Source organism: Sylvia atricapilla, chromosome Z, assembly GCF_009819655.1.
Source record: "Sylvia atricapilla isolate bSylAtr1 chromosome Z, bSylAtr1.pri, whole genome shotgun sequence".
In the NCBI taxonomy this organism is placed as follows: Eukaryota; Metazoa; Chordata; class Aves; order Passeriformes; family Sylviidae; genus Sylvia; species Sylvia atricapilla.
Window position 1 is genome coordinate 37,658,640 of NC_089174.1, and position 14,444 is coordinate 37,673,083.

The 14,444-nt window shown below is 37.8% G+C and overlaps 1 protein-coding gene and 2 long non-coding RNA genes across 12 annotated transcripts in view; 1 reads left to right on the top strand and 2 right to left on the bottom strand.

Moving 5' to 3' along the window:
• The window catches only part of CDC14B (cell division cycle 14B), a 59,430-nt gene that overhangs the window by 26,483 nt on the left and 18,503 nt on the right, over positions 1-14,444 (bottom strand). For 9 of the 10 annotated variants that reach the window (XM_066338826.1, XM_066338824.1, XM_066338821.1 and 6 more), the window contains exons 5-8: positions 4,087-4,163; positions 2,541-2,607; positions 1,070-1,132; positions 91-178 (exon numbers count right to left, since the gene is read on the bottom strand). In XM_066338826.1, the coding sequence (XP_066194923.1) occupies positions 91-178; positions 1,070-1,132; positions 2,541-2,607; positions 4,087-4,163 (295 nt within the window). The remainder of the gene's footprint in view (positions 1-90; positions 179-1,069; positions 1,133-2,540; positions 2,608-4,086; positions 4,164-14,444) is intronic. The other variant, XM_066338820.1, reaches the window with a different exon arrangement.
• Positions 7,674-14,074, top strand: LOC136373776 (uncharacterized). The gene is made up of 3 exons (XR_010745730.1): positions 7,674-7,804; positions 12,979-13,117; positions 13,707-14,074. It is a non-coding gene; the product is annotated as an uncharacterized lncRNA (long non-coding RNA).
• On the bottom strand, positions 7,733-9,052 carry LOC136373777 (uncharacterized). Its single transcript, XR_010745732.1, has 2 exons — positions 8,897-9,052; positions 7,733-7,784 (listed from the first exon to the last, which is right to left on the bottom strand). It is a non-coding gene; the product is annotated as an uncharacterized lncRNA (long non-coding RNA).

Genomic DNA, 14,444 nt, shown 5'->3' on the forward strand with positions numbered 1-14,444 from the left:
TGAGGAACAATTTTTAAAGCTTGTTCTTACTGATAACAATCAACTAAGAAAGCAGTGGGCTTGTGTTCCCCACCTCCTTTTTAAGCATACCATTTTCAATTTTACTTCTTGAATGAGGTCCACTGAAGGCAATGAATTTGTTTGGTATTATCCAGTTAAAATCTCCATTTTCTGCTCTCTGTCAAGAGAAAATGCTTGGTTTATCATTATCCCTGTATTTTCAGGCTTTTCCTTATTGTTTCAAAATACATGCTAAATAGAATTGATGTACTATTTTTGTCAAATGAAGTTGTGTTAGTTGCCTGCTTTCTTTTTCATCACGAGGATGACAGACGCTCTCAACCTCATGTTTCTCCCCTGTGCTCCTGTCTTTCTAAATCAGTTTTAGAACAATGCAACTGATGCCCGTCAGATGAAGAGCAACTTCTAATTTTTTATTTTTTATAGGACTTTAAATTGGTCTTACCAATTGGTCTGTTCACAAATTAAATAATAATTTTTTAAGCTCTAGGAGCATTTAATTTTCTCTTTACAGATATCTGGCAGCTTTGCATTTCTGAGAATGCATACACTCAAGAGTTGCAGTCCTTCACTGTCATAATAATCTCTTACATCTTGAAGTGAATTTTATGCACTTGAAAGTTTCCCAGCCCAGTAAAGTTTCCCAGTAAAGAAGTTTCCTTCTTTACCTCAAAGAGTGTTATTACATTTTTGACTTGTGTTCTCAAATACATACTTCGATTGTTCTCTAGCATTCAGTTAAGACTTGGGCTTGTATGCCTTTTAGTTTTTCATCAAGATTGCTCAAGAATATCCAGGGTTTTAATAAAAATGGAGAGTCCCATTTATTTCCATTTTGGTCTCTGCTTTCCCCCATATTTGAGCATAACTATGCTTAAATCTGAATTTTAGTATTCTCTTTCTGCCCATGAACCTTTATTTAACTATCATAACTAAAAGAGACAAAACAGAAATGGAACTTAATACCACAAAAAGAATAGCAAAAATAAATGATTGTTTTAGCATTAGTAACAGCAAACAAATCAAAAGATTGATACTGAACACTTACTTCATAATGCTCATATTCATTTACATCAAACGTATTAAAATCCAGGAAACCATACTGCAAAGCCTAAAATTCAGAACACAGCTCTTAACAAAGATGCCTCTTCAATGAGGACAGTTTATCACTCTTCCCAGTTACATAAAGTCCTTTAATACATCCTCTCCTCTTTCTTCACATAATTTAAGAAATTCAGAATTACTCAGTCTTGCTTCAAAACATATTTGTAAATTTCAGTGTAAGTGAAATTAGATGAGTAAATTGACTTTATTTGTTTTCACTGAATCACTACAAAAATCTCAGATTACTGAAGCATTTGGTCTTTTCATTATTGCTAGGTGCACAAAATAATGAGTAGATTCTAAAGACCGTATTCAAGAAACTGGAAATATTTTTTGTGCACAAATGCTATTTGCTAGTATCTTCACTGATTTGAAATTGTTTGCAGTCATAAAGCCCTACATAGATATTACTGTGAGTCCATGATATCCAATAATTAGCCACAACCATAATACTTAACACTGTAAAAAAAATGTAATAATTGGGGTAACTAACAGTTTATCCACTTGTTAAAACAGGAAGCACAAACACAGATAAATCCCATATCTCCAGATATTAAAAATGCTACATTCTAATTGTCTCTTTTCCTACCCAATTTTTTGTAGCTTTCCTTGCTGTTCACCAGCAAGAATAGCAATGCACTGGTCTTGGCATACAAGCTCAAAATTTCAAAATACCCAAATATCCAAAACATCAAAATACCTAATTTCAAAAAAACCAAAAAAGCTGGAAAATCACCAGTCCTCAAGAACCTGACTTAACCAGTAAAAACATTACAATTTGGTAGAGACAACCATAATATGAAAGGAAATAGTACAGTGGAGAGCTGCAGAATTCCCCATTTCACTACTCATAAAGACTAAAGAGAATGTGTTTTGATTTCCTCTACCCTTCAATGCTGCATTACTTCACCATTATATTGTTCTAAAAACTAGTTCTTATAATTTTATAGTTAAAAAAGAAGCACCTACCTCCTAACATTTGTTCTTTTTGTATTAAAGCAAAACTTGAAATCATTAGCATGTGCTGCAAATGCCTGAAGTGTATAGCAAACCCATTCAAGACCATAGCCATTTCAAAGGGTATGTTCAGCCTAATATGTAACACCAGGGGGCATATAATAAACCCAACACATAGTTCTTTAGGATTAGAGGTGAATTACTGTCTTGAGAGATTATACAAGTAAAACTCAAAATTCTCTCTCCAATATCTTCACTTGTTGATTATATAAGGTATTGATTGACTTCTATGAATGCTGTATCTACTTTTGTGATAATGCATAATGCATTGTAAACTAGGCAACAATTAGCACATCTGCTACTTCACAGCTCTAATTGGATCCCAGTTTTCTAAGCCTTCTTTGGATAAGCAACATGTAGCTAATTTTTTGAAATGTGAAAAAAATTATTTTACTGACCTTGTTTATTGCATGAAAACAGTCCAGTAAGGTCAGATGAAAACTACAAGTACCAAAGGAAGCATCCCTATCAAAACATAATTATAAGATTTAATCCAAGTGAAAGTAATTGAAGATACTTCTCCAAAACACCTTTTAAAAATTACTTCAATATAATGATTATTAAATGAAATAAGTATGTCAAATGATTACTTCATTTCCCATACCTTGAATCTTACAAGAAGATCAAAACATAAAATGAATTCTGTTGACAGATACAACAGTAAGATTGCTCCAACTACAGTTTTTGTAAAGCTGAAATGCTCAGTTTTTGACATGGATTATTAGGATAAACATTTTAATAAATGTAATAAAATATTTTCCTTAAGATGCATATATAGTTCATGCTTTAACAAGAGGAGAAACTGGTTTCATTAAAACCGCTTCTTTGAATTACAAGTTTTTTAATTCTGTTGATCCAGGAATTGCATATTAGTCTATGACCATTATCAAATTTCATAAGCACCACAGAGTAAGAATTCTACAGGAATAGTGTAGTGAAGTAAATAAATAAATTAAATTGAATCTACACCAGAGAATATTATGCCTTGGCAGAACACTTTGAGACCAACATTAGCCCTTATCATCTAATGTTTCTAATAAGTAAAAAACATATGTTCGAATTTCAACAGAGAGCAAGAACAACTTTTGAAGAACCTGGATGGCTGTCTCTTGTGATTTTTTTCTATCCTCTCCTTCCTTGTGAATCAGTGTGTAAAGAGGCAGAAATTAGGAGGAGACGGAAATAATAGAACCTTATTCAAGAAAAAGAGACATTATAGTAGCATGTCTCTTAGACTGCCTGATGAGAGAGAACAAAAGCCTTCTACAGACAGATAGAAGCAGCCTCATGTTTTCAGGCCATGGTTCTCACAGGGAACTGCAACCACTCTGATATGTATTGGAGGGATAGTAAGGTAGGGCATGGCAATGCAGAAGGTTCCTGGAATGCACTGATGACAACTTCCCACTTGTCAAATAGTGCAGCAATCTCTAAATACTGTCTTGTGCATAAAGAATGCTATTAAGTACTGCAAGTCCTCTGTGGTGAATGATAGATATTTTTATATGTTTAACTATCAAAACTGGCACAAAATTCAACTGCCAAGTGAGAAGCAGTGTAGATCAAAAAGCTCAGTGAGTGGATACAAATGGTGGGGCTCCTTTATCTTTTGCTGGTACACCTCACTACCAACTGGTAACAGCTCTGATTCACTAAACACCTGGAGTTCAGACAGTGAGTGTGTCCCACATAAAAACTTCAACACACACACAGACACACAAAAAAAACCCTTCAAAAACCAACCAAAACCAATAAAACCAACCAAAACCAACCCACAAAATAACAAACAATAAACCCCCAAACAAACAAAGAAAACACTCCAAAACACAAAACAAAATAAAACAAAACCCCAGAAAACCAACACAGCAAAAATTAATACTGAAAAATGTCACATTATTCCTCAAAATATCAAGGTACAGAAAGTTCTATCAACTAGTGATTTACCTGAAAGGAAGATATGAAACACTTCCTGACAATATAAGCCTGTACACATCTTCTGGGGATTCTCTCAGGTATATTATCTATTTTTGGGAAAAGACAGAAAAGGAAAAAGATTATTTTAAGACAGGCTTCAATAATTTCAAGTCATATGTTTACTACAGAAGGCATAATTAATTATCACAGGTACAAAATGGCTGGAAAAGAGTGGCATCAAGAACGAATGTTTGCAATTTGCCACAATAAAACTTACATAAACAACAAAAAATCTGAAGAAATACATATTATAAAACAAACTATATAGATTTGTGCAAGAGTTGTTCAACTATAGGATACAGTGAAAAGGCTCCTGTTCATCTGGATTCTTACATTTCTACTACAACTCTGCTTGACCATTTTGTAGATTTTTTTTTTTTAATTAAGCTCTTAAGATGTAAATCAAAACATTAAAACCTGCAGAGATATCAGTAAAGCTATGAATCATCTGAGACACAAACTGTCGGAACACTCAACAAACAAGACTAAAACAGTTATTTATGTACTGTACTACATCAGAACATTTGCATTAATCCAAATTCTGTACTTCCTCCTTTGCACTGCTGAGGCTATAGCCAGTAACTAAATCCAGACACCATAAACTAAGAGAAAACAAAACAAAACAAAACAACCAAATAATAATAATAATAATAAAAGGAAATCTGTAGCTTCAGAAGCAAAGTACTAAGAAAAAAATTAATCAAACTTTCTACTGCAAAAAAACACTCAGAAAATAATTCACAAAGGACCAACTTACGAGAAATATCCGTATGGTCTTCCATCACAACATGTCTGATCCCTCTTGGATAGCCTTTAACACTAAGGTCTCCTTAAAGAATACCTAAAACTCCTCTTTTTTTTGCACATCTCTTCTTCAAATACCATTAAACACCATCCCCAGCATGGCCAGGAGGTAACAACTGTTAATAACAAGTTGTCATTAACAGGTCAATATTCAGTAATTTTAAGTTAACACTTTTTCTTTGAAACTGCTTTAACTCTCTACAGAAAGTTGTGTTTTTTTCACTAATGTTCAGTAAAATTATTTATTTATTATATACTAATGACATCTTTCCTTAGTGTTATTTGAAAACAAAAATCCTCATGAGTATTAATTCAACATCTTCCAAAAATATGGCATGGTGTATTTACTTTCTGTTGCTTTGGACATTTTTTCTTTAAAAAGTTGGCATTGCCTTTCAAATTTGTTTGATGCTGCTGCAAAGTTAGTTTGAAACAATGGCTCAACATACCTTAAACATCCTCTCTCCATACACACAGAAAACAAGAGTTGGAACAGATGTCGCTAAAAACCCCCAACAAACCAACCCAGCTTGAAACACAACCTAAACAGACAGCTAAAACAGACATGGCCAGCAGGTGACCCCTTTGATTTTTCTGATTCAATTAGTGTGTTAAGTATTTTCTGAGCATTCTTCCTGTGAAATTGGCAGAAGAAAACAGAAAAATAAATCTTTCTCGAGACATAGCTAAGAAATGAAAACTGCATGTTTTGTGTGTGCATGTGTGCTTTCATGGGGGAGAAATAAGCGACTTCTGCATTTATATTTGCAAGGATAGATGCAAAATAGAAAAGATACTTAAAAAGCCTCCCCAAGTATTACTGAATAGCTTATCCTTTGATGGCAAAACTCGTTTTCTATTCTGCAGGCATTCATTTCCTGATTTGGATGCAAAGGTTATCTTCCAAGAAATTTCAAACTGTGTGCTTTGATATAGTCCTAATTTGCATCTTGCAGCACAGTGAACACATATTGCTAGCAACCATACAAATCAAGCACTTCTTGTATATCAGGAAGAGAGCCCTGTCCCTGAAAAACTTACGAACCTGAGACATAAAATGGAATAAAAAACAGATGGTAATTAGACAGAGTTTGTAGCCAGAAATGAGTCACCTGGAAAAAAAAGGATTACAGAATCACAGAATCAATTAGGCTGGAAAAGATCTCTGAGATCATCCCAGTCCAACCTTTGCCCAAACACGACCATATCAACTAGACCTAGGCACTGCGTGCCACACTCAGTCTTTCCTTAAACATCTCATCCACCATCTCCCAGGGCAGCCCATTACAATGTTTAACCAATCCTTCACCCTTCCTGTGAAGAAATTCCTCCTAATGTCCAACTGGATTTAAGTGCTATCACACTGTGTAGCATACAGAGTACTAATTGTACCACAGGCAAAGAGAAATGGAACTAATACTAGCTGATTTTGTAAGCACATATAAAACCTCAGCTGAGGCATGGGAGAAATCTTAGGCTTTCTGAGCTACCAGCTTCTTAAAGGAAACAAAATTGAATTCAGAAGCAGTTGTTTACAAGTCTAACAGCTGCAAGAGACTACTTTTTTCCATCTCACTATGTTGTATTAAAATAAGTTAATTAGTTCTAATATGTTAGTTCTCAAGCATCAATCCTGCTTCTGAAATTACATTGCAAGTGAATTGGCTAGAAACACCTTTTTAACATACATATATATGTGTATGGACTTTCCTTAACGCAGCTAGAAAATAACACTTCCTCCATACAAGGACATTGAAAAAACCTAATCTGATCTTGCAAAGCAAAATTACAACTTGTATTGTACAAGTGAAGCAGAATACAGCATATTTACTGAAGAAGGAAATTTATTCTGAAACAGAGATCCTGCTACACTCAGCTGTGACACAACTACACACAAAAGACACAAGAAGTGGACAGCTGCAGAAACAGCAGTTGATGAAATGGTGTAGTCAGTGAAAAGTGTTTGCAAAAATATTAGATTAGTATGAGCATAGCTGGATGAATGCAATGGTGGAGAGTGCTTCAAAGGAGAAGAATGACATTCACACATAATGGATGTTATAAATACCTATTATAAAGTTGGCTTTTCGCAAGATGTGTGCTCTATGATTAATAACTTTGTGGTAAGAATGTAAGTTTTTTTATTTCTGCTGTTAGTAAAGAAAATTAGACATAGTGGTAGTAGTGATATAGTATGCTTAAACTGTCTGTTTGGCTGGGATAACATCCAGTGACCATGCAAAAAAGACCCTGCTATTGATACCCCGACTATCAGCATCTACCATCTGAAGAAAGCACGGACCAAGGCCCAATCTGGAGGTGATAATGAAGACACAGCCAAGAAACATGCATGCTCTAAAAAGGCGGACCCAAGGAGGAGCCATGCAAAATAGTTCCTGGAATATGGAAATTAGTTTATGGAAAAAAATGAATCTTCAACAGACTGATACAACAGAAAGGGTATTTAAAGAAAGCCTGTGAAATAGCAGTTTGTGGACTTGGCCGAGTGCCAAGTCACTCGGCCGGCCGTACTTTGCTTTTTTTCCTTATCTCCTAATTGTCTTATCTTTTATTAAACCTCTTTCCTAAAATCTAAAAAGTGAATCTCGTTTTTCACAATTTGGGGACTCGTCCGGGATATACCTCATCCCTGAAACCCCAGGAGATTCAGAGCAAGGGAGGCGCCCCGCCTGATCTTTGGCGGCCCAAAACTTTGTTTTTCCTGGTGAGAATTGGGGATTGCAGGTAAACACCCGAAGAGATAAGCAAGGAGACGGAAAGAAAAAAGCAAAGTAAAGAAAAGGGAAAAGGCTCCCTGAAACTGCAATATTTTTGCTCCGTAAAAAACCTCGTGCACAAAGAACCTAAGAAAGAAAAAGGGATTGTAAGTATTTCTTAGGGGAGCGGGATAGGGGGTCGGTGTGTGTGTGTGAATGAGACACTGGCTGGGCAGCCCAGACTGGTGGATCGAGTGTGGTAGCTTCCTATGCTGCTGTACCGTGCTCTCGCGACAGGGACGGCCAGTACGGAGGCGAAGCGAAAGGTAATGAGTCAAAGTGACCCCCGGGTGGCTGGGACAGGGTCCCAGGGGAAAAAGGGGTTGGAAAAACCCCGGGTGGCTGGGACAGGGTCCCAGGGGAAAAAGGGGTTGGAAAAACCCCGGGTGGCTGGGACAGGGTCCCAGGGGAAAAAGGGGTTGGAAAAACCCCGGGTGGCTGGGACAGGGTCCCAGGGGAGGGGTTGGACCCCTCGGGTAGGGAGCCGACGGTTTTCCTAGACAATCCACTGGGAAAACGGGGTAAGTGGGGGACCCCAAAACATTGTCGGATTGAAGGTTGGGTAACCTAAGAGCATCCGAGTGAGTGGCCAAATGCATGCATGACTTTTTGCCAGATTGAGGATAAAAACACGAAAAGGGCTAGGGGTGTAAGAATCAAGATACCGGGGTTTTAAAAAATCACCAGGTTGAGAAACACCAGAGGCTCAAAAAGTGTGATAATCCAAGAGCATCTGGAGGAGAAGTTTGCTAAACACCTATAGGAAAATAATAAACACAAAAGAGGGTACCATTTTTCTTGTATTGTCTGCTTGTGTTGTCTTGTGAAAGAGGGTGAGCAAGGAAGGCATATTGAATCGAATAAGGGTGAATGAATGAGTGTAAGAATACTAATCTTTTTATGTTGTCTTTGTGTGAGTGGAGGTATGTGTAACTGAGAGACATACTTGCTGTAGAGTTTGTGTTATTGTATTGTGTTGTTGGAAAGGAGGAGTTTCCTTGTACTGTGGAAATGAGAAAAAACCAAAAAACAAACCAAAAGGAGATGAGTTGGGATCCAGAGATCAAGGGGAAGGGGGGGCTGGGTGCAGCCCCCACCCGTGTTTCTGTCTGTGTTGGCTGTGCAGCCGCTTGTTCCCCTCTGTGCAGCCGCAGCGCCTGTCACGGCGCTTGCTGGGCCACTGTTTGCGCCTGTCGTACCTCCCGCTTTGGTTCAGGCTGCGCCGAAGTTCCCGTTTGTGTCTCTGTCAGGCTGCCCGTCCTCCAGCCCCGTACCGCTGTCTGCCCGAACGCTGCCCCTGGCTGTGCCGTGCTCCATCTCCATGACTGCACGGCCGCCTGCGCTCCCGCTCCCCCTGGCCCCCGCCGGGGGGCTCGGTCTCACCCAGTCTCGGTTGCCCCGGCCGCGGCCGCTCCGCCGGCTCCTGCCACCCCACCCGAGGGCACTTTCCCCGTGTCGCTGCCTCCCGCCCCGGGGCAGCCTCCAATCTCCCGTGCCATGCGGCGGTTTGTGTCTGTGGGGTTCGTGCTGAATTCCCCCGCAGCCCTGCCCTCGCCTGCTCATGTCAGAGCTGCGGGGCTGCCGACACAGAAGGCTGCCTTAGTTCTGCCATAGGAGATACCACCGCAGCCCTGTGGACTCCATCGAGAGTCCTATCTGTCCCGAACACAGAGTCCGTGCCCTCCCCGGTGCTCCGCGGGCCCCTGGCCTCCGCCGGACGGCTCTGACCGCAGAGCGGCCCCGGACCCCGTCTGCAGCCTCCCGCTCCTCGGGGATTCAGGGCTCGGAGACGGGGAGGGGAACGGAGACAAAATGCGAACAAAATCCCAAAAGCGTCCTAAGGGTGCCTGTTTATTTTGTAGGAAAGAAGGGCATTATAAGCGTGAGTGCCCTCGTCGAGAAAACAAAAACAAAACCAAAACAAAACATAATATAGAGGAGTCATAGGCTCTATTTTTTTTTAAGGACAAATGCCATCTGGAGTCTGTAATAACTCTGAAAAGTAGGTCCTGGGGAGGAGGTGTTCCAATTTTTGGTCGGTTTTGAAACAGAAAAGGCATGTGTTATGGGGAGGCCCAGTAGGACGGAGGGTAGGTAAAGAGATCTCAGAGGTAGCGACGGTGGGAGGGAAAAAGTTTGTGAAGTCCCTATCATAGAAGATGTGGTAATTAAAAGAAATACCAACAGATGGATGGGAAATATTTTATTGATCCCTGAACTGGGTCTTAATGTGTTGGGAAAAGATCTAGAAATATTATTGAGAATAAGGGTTAGACCAGAAGAATATTAAAAGTTTGACAAAAATAAAATCTTCTAAGAGAGGGAGAGAAAATATGTTGATAGTTTGTAGAAAAATCTTACAAAGAAAAGAATGTTGAAATGTGCCTTTAAAAAGTGTAAAATGTTTACTGATTGGGGATAATATTTACTTTTAAAAGAAATTTATGGAAAAAGAGGGATGCTTGAAAAGGATTAATGCAGTTTTACAGATTAATGAGGAGGTTCATTTTTTTAAGATTCTTTAAAGATTTTTTGGTTTTTACAAGTCTTGAAAGGATGGCTTTTGTGGGTTTTTTTGAGATTTTCAGAAATTTTTAGAGGTTTTCTGGTTTTTAGAAGGTCTTAAAAGTTTTTAGAAAATTTTGGGGGCATTAAAATTACCTGAAGAAATAGCTATAAGAGATCAAGGGGGGGATGACCTAAGAAATGGGAGGGAATAGTTTTGATGGAATAGGAGACTGGAGTCAAAAGAGTTGTGAGAGAGTTCTGGTGTTTGATAAGAAGGTATTGGAAGTTTAAAGAATGTGGTGAGGAAAAAAAAGAAGGAATTATGGATGGAATTGGAATTTTTCATTATTGGGAATTTTTTTAAACAAAAGTAATACTCAAATGCCATGAGTGAGAGGTGTGTAGATGTAACCCAGATGGGAACGTGAAAGTAACACCCTAAGAGGTAATGTTTGGACTGTGAAACTGTTGTTTATGAAATAAAAAGAGATTAATGTTAAAAAGGTGTATCTTTACAATTGCAAAAATGGGAAGGACAATTCTTTAACCCCACAGCAAGAAGATGCTTTTTCAGGTATCACAAACAACTGAAGCTGCAGTATGACTGACAACTAAAAGGCTGCAAATTTTGAATCAACACCAACAAGATCAAAAGACTGGTGTAAGAACTTAAGAATCAACTGTAAGATCCCAACCAGGTGATACCAAGCTGAATTTTACACAAAACTGAATAATAATGAACTGAAAAAGACTCATATAATTAAAAAAATTTTTGGACAAAGAACTTTCTCTGTTTTACTTCTCTGCATAACACTCAGAAATCAGTCTAGTCTGTCAGATCCTCCTACTTCTGTTTCTTCATAGCTACAAAGAAAATGGACTTTAAAGTAACCCTACTCTACAGGTGTAGAAAATTAAAGTTGAAATGTGTAGTATTGTTTTGAAAGTGTTTGTCACCCACTGTGTAATGTTGCAGGTACATGAAGATCACAGGAAGAGGACTGGCTCCATATTCTTGGCATTTTGGCTAATTTATTTTAGGTTTTATACCTTACAGAACAGACAATATGTTTTTGTCTCTTTTATTTTTCCCAATTATTTTGTGTATTTAAAGTAGCTCTTTCATACTAACTTAAATATTCTTTTATTACTCATCAATCGGTGCTACTAATGTACTAACTGAATATAGCCTAAAGAAGAAGGGCAAAGAGAAGCACCTATGCAAAATACCAAGGGGATATGTTGGTGTTCACAGAACATAAGTGTGAATTACTACCCAGCAGAGTCATGATTAAGGAAAGAGTTTTCAACTAAACTTGTACTGTGTTGGAGTTAATACAGTAGCTGTGATTCTTTTGTATACACACACAAACATGCAAACATTTGTAACCAACAAGGGACATTCTTCAGTTATGCTAGCAGTGTTGTCCCCACAAAAAGGTACAGTTAATTACTGATAGAAGTCTAATACTGTCAGAATAATAGTAGAAAGAAATTCTCAGGAGCAATTTTTCTTCTGCTATTTGAAAGTCACAAGAAGAGATATAAAGATTTGCTCTTCTAAGTGGGTATGTAAAAAATAATTTAAGGTACTAATCATATAACTTTATAAAATGGAAAACTTTGTCATCCACCTCTTACATTGGAGGTTGAGATGTAGATAGTGGTTGAGATGGCTTCTTTGGGAGAGTTCTTCATAAGTTTGTTAAAAGACTTTTGGAGGTGTTTTGTTTTTCTTTTTAATATAAGATGTCAGATTTCTCTTGAGATAGAGTATGAAAAACGATAGTATGAATAACAAGATACTTGCTGCTTTATAATACTATTGTGGTATATGCAAGATTTTTTAGTAATTTCTTTTCTTTCCCTGTTTGGTGATGCTAAGTGACACTAAATTATTGTAAATTTTGCAAAAACTATTTTAGGGGTTTTACTTAGTTTTCCAGCTTTTTTTCAGATGAGACCTGTCTCACAAAAGTGGTGGTGTTAATTCCCATCAAAGGGAGTTCTCATCAAAGTTTCTAAAAGGTACCATCAAAGTTTCTAAAAGGTACCTAATCTCTTAAATCAATGCATGACAAATCGGGTGAGTGTCTTTGGCCTTAAACAGAAACAAATCCTATAGTGTATGTATTTTTCTGAGTTCTCCTAAAATAGTAAGAGAAATCTTCTGGAATGTCAAGAATTCATTGTCCTTCTACTCTAGGAGCAGGCTGGGCAGAGGATCTGCCCACCAGAAACCTTCAGTATGATAAGGCTCTAACATCAGAATATTTATTAAGTCAACAAGTTAAGAATAGCCCATAAATACCTTAATAGAAAAGAAAGAAGGGGTAAAAATAGTGGTTTTTTTGCACTCTGTAGTTTAAGTTATTTTTGTTATTGACTAAATTTTTCTCCTTAAGTTTCCTTTTAACCTGTTCCTCGATCCTGGCTGCAGTTAAAAAAAAAAAAAAAAGTGGAGGCTTTCAAAAATTAAATGGTATCAAAGGTGGTTCCCTGGAGAGGAAAATGACACCCTAATTTCAGTAAAATGATCATGCAGGAGAATCACAGTAAATTGAAGATGCAGTTATTTTAGTTTTACTCAAAGTACAGTCTGGCCAGCACAAGTAATTGTCAGTTCTAAAAGGGCTTTGCAGCTGGCCTTTGGGATTAAGGGACTTTACTGCCTTTTAGTGATGCATATATACATATATCCTGGTGAATGGGGATTACTAGTGTCTGTTGAATGGGAGATGCTTGATTAACATAAAACAACTTCAATTAAAAGGTAACAGAAACTATTTGCCTGAAATTGAGCAGAGTGTGACAAGCAAATAAGAGAGCAAACTCCAGTCAAGACCGCTGTATTTCTCCACCGAGAAGAATCATACACCGGCTGTGGGATGCACCCCCATAGGCCTGGTCAGGTGGGGATATAAGTCAAAGAACTGAAACTCTATTTCTGTCACTCACTCTTTTGTCTTTCAAAGATCATAGCAAAATCATGATACAAGTGCTACCAAAGACTGTAAACTGAAGTTTTTTTCTAATACCCATATCAACATTCACTATTATAACCCATCCAAATTACATTCTTACATATGTGTAAAATTGGGACCAATACTGGAATTTTTAGAAATTAACTGTCTATTTGGCTAATCATTGGTGTAGTCCAAAATAAGCAAATACTGATAATGCCAACAGATCCTAAAATAACTGCATCTAAATAGATAATATAGAAAACCCTTTTTATCAGTGAGAAAATAAGCAAATAATAAAGGCTAGAAAACAAAGAGAATGGCTCAAGCCAAATGATGGTTAAAAAGAAAAAGGGAGGAATTGTTATAAATACCTATTATAAAGTTGGCTTTTCGCAAGATGTGTGCTCTATGATTAATAACTTTGTGGTAAGAATATAAGTTTTTTTAATTTCTGCTGTTAGTAAAGAAAATTAGACATAGTGGTAGTAGTGATATAGTATGCTTAAACTGTCTGTTTGGCTGGGATAACATCCAGTGACCATGCAAAAAAGACCCTGCTATTGATACCCCGACTATCAGCATCTACCATCTGAAGAAAGCACGGACCAAGGCCCAATCTGGAGGTGATAATGAAGACACAGCCAAGAAACATGCATGCTCTAAAAAGGCGGACCCAAGGAGGAGCCACGCAAAATAGTTCCTGGAATATGGAAATTAGTTTATGGAAAAAAATGAATCTTCAACAGACTGATACAATAGAAAGGGTATTTAAAGAAAGCCTGTGAAATAGCAGTTTGTGGACTTGGCCGAGTGCCAAGTCACCCAGCCGGCCGTACTTTGCTTTTTTTCCTTATCTCCTAATTGTCTTATCTTTTATTAAACCTCTTTCCTAAAATCTAAAAAGTGAATCTCGTTTTTCACATGGAAAAGACCATAAACCTAATTACTTCACAAGTATCCTGGCAGTAACAACGCAAGAAGTCAAAGTGGAAACAGGATCAGTTTCTGTCACAGCTCAAGGGAGTACCCAGCTAGAAATCCTGGATATAACCAAGGCTGGATGAAGGCTGAACATGGGTGGGGCCTGTTTTTAGGTTGGGGTGAACCAAATTCCATGTATGGTAACAGGTAAGACTGAAGCAGCAAAGCTCAGAGAAGCAACAGATGTCAAGGCAGCAGAGGCCACATATCTGCATTAGGAAATGGTCTGCAATAAAAGAATTCCATCAGTAGACAGCCAGCATTGAAGATCTGACATCTTTACTATATACTT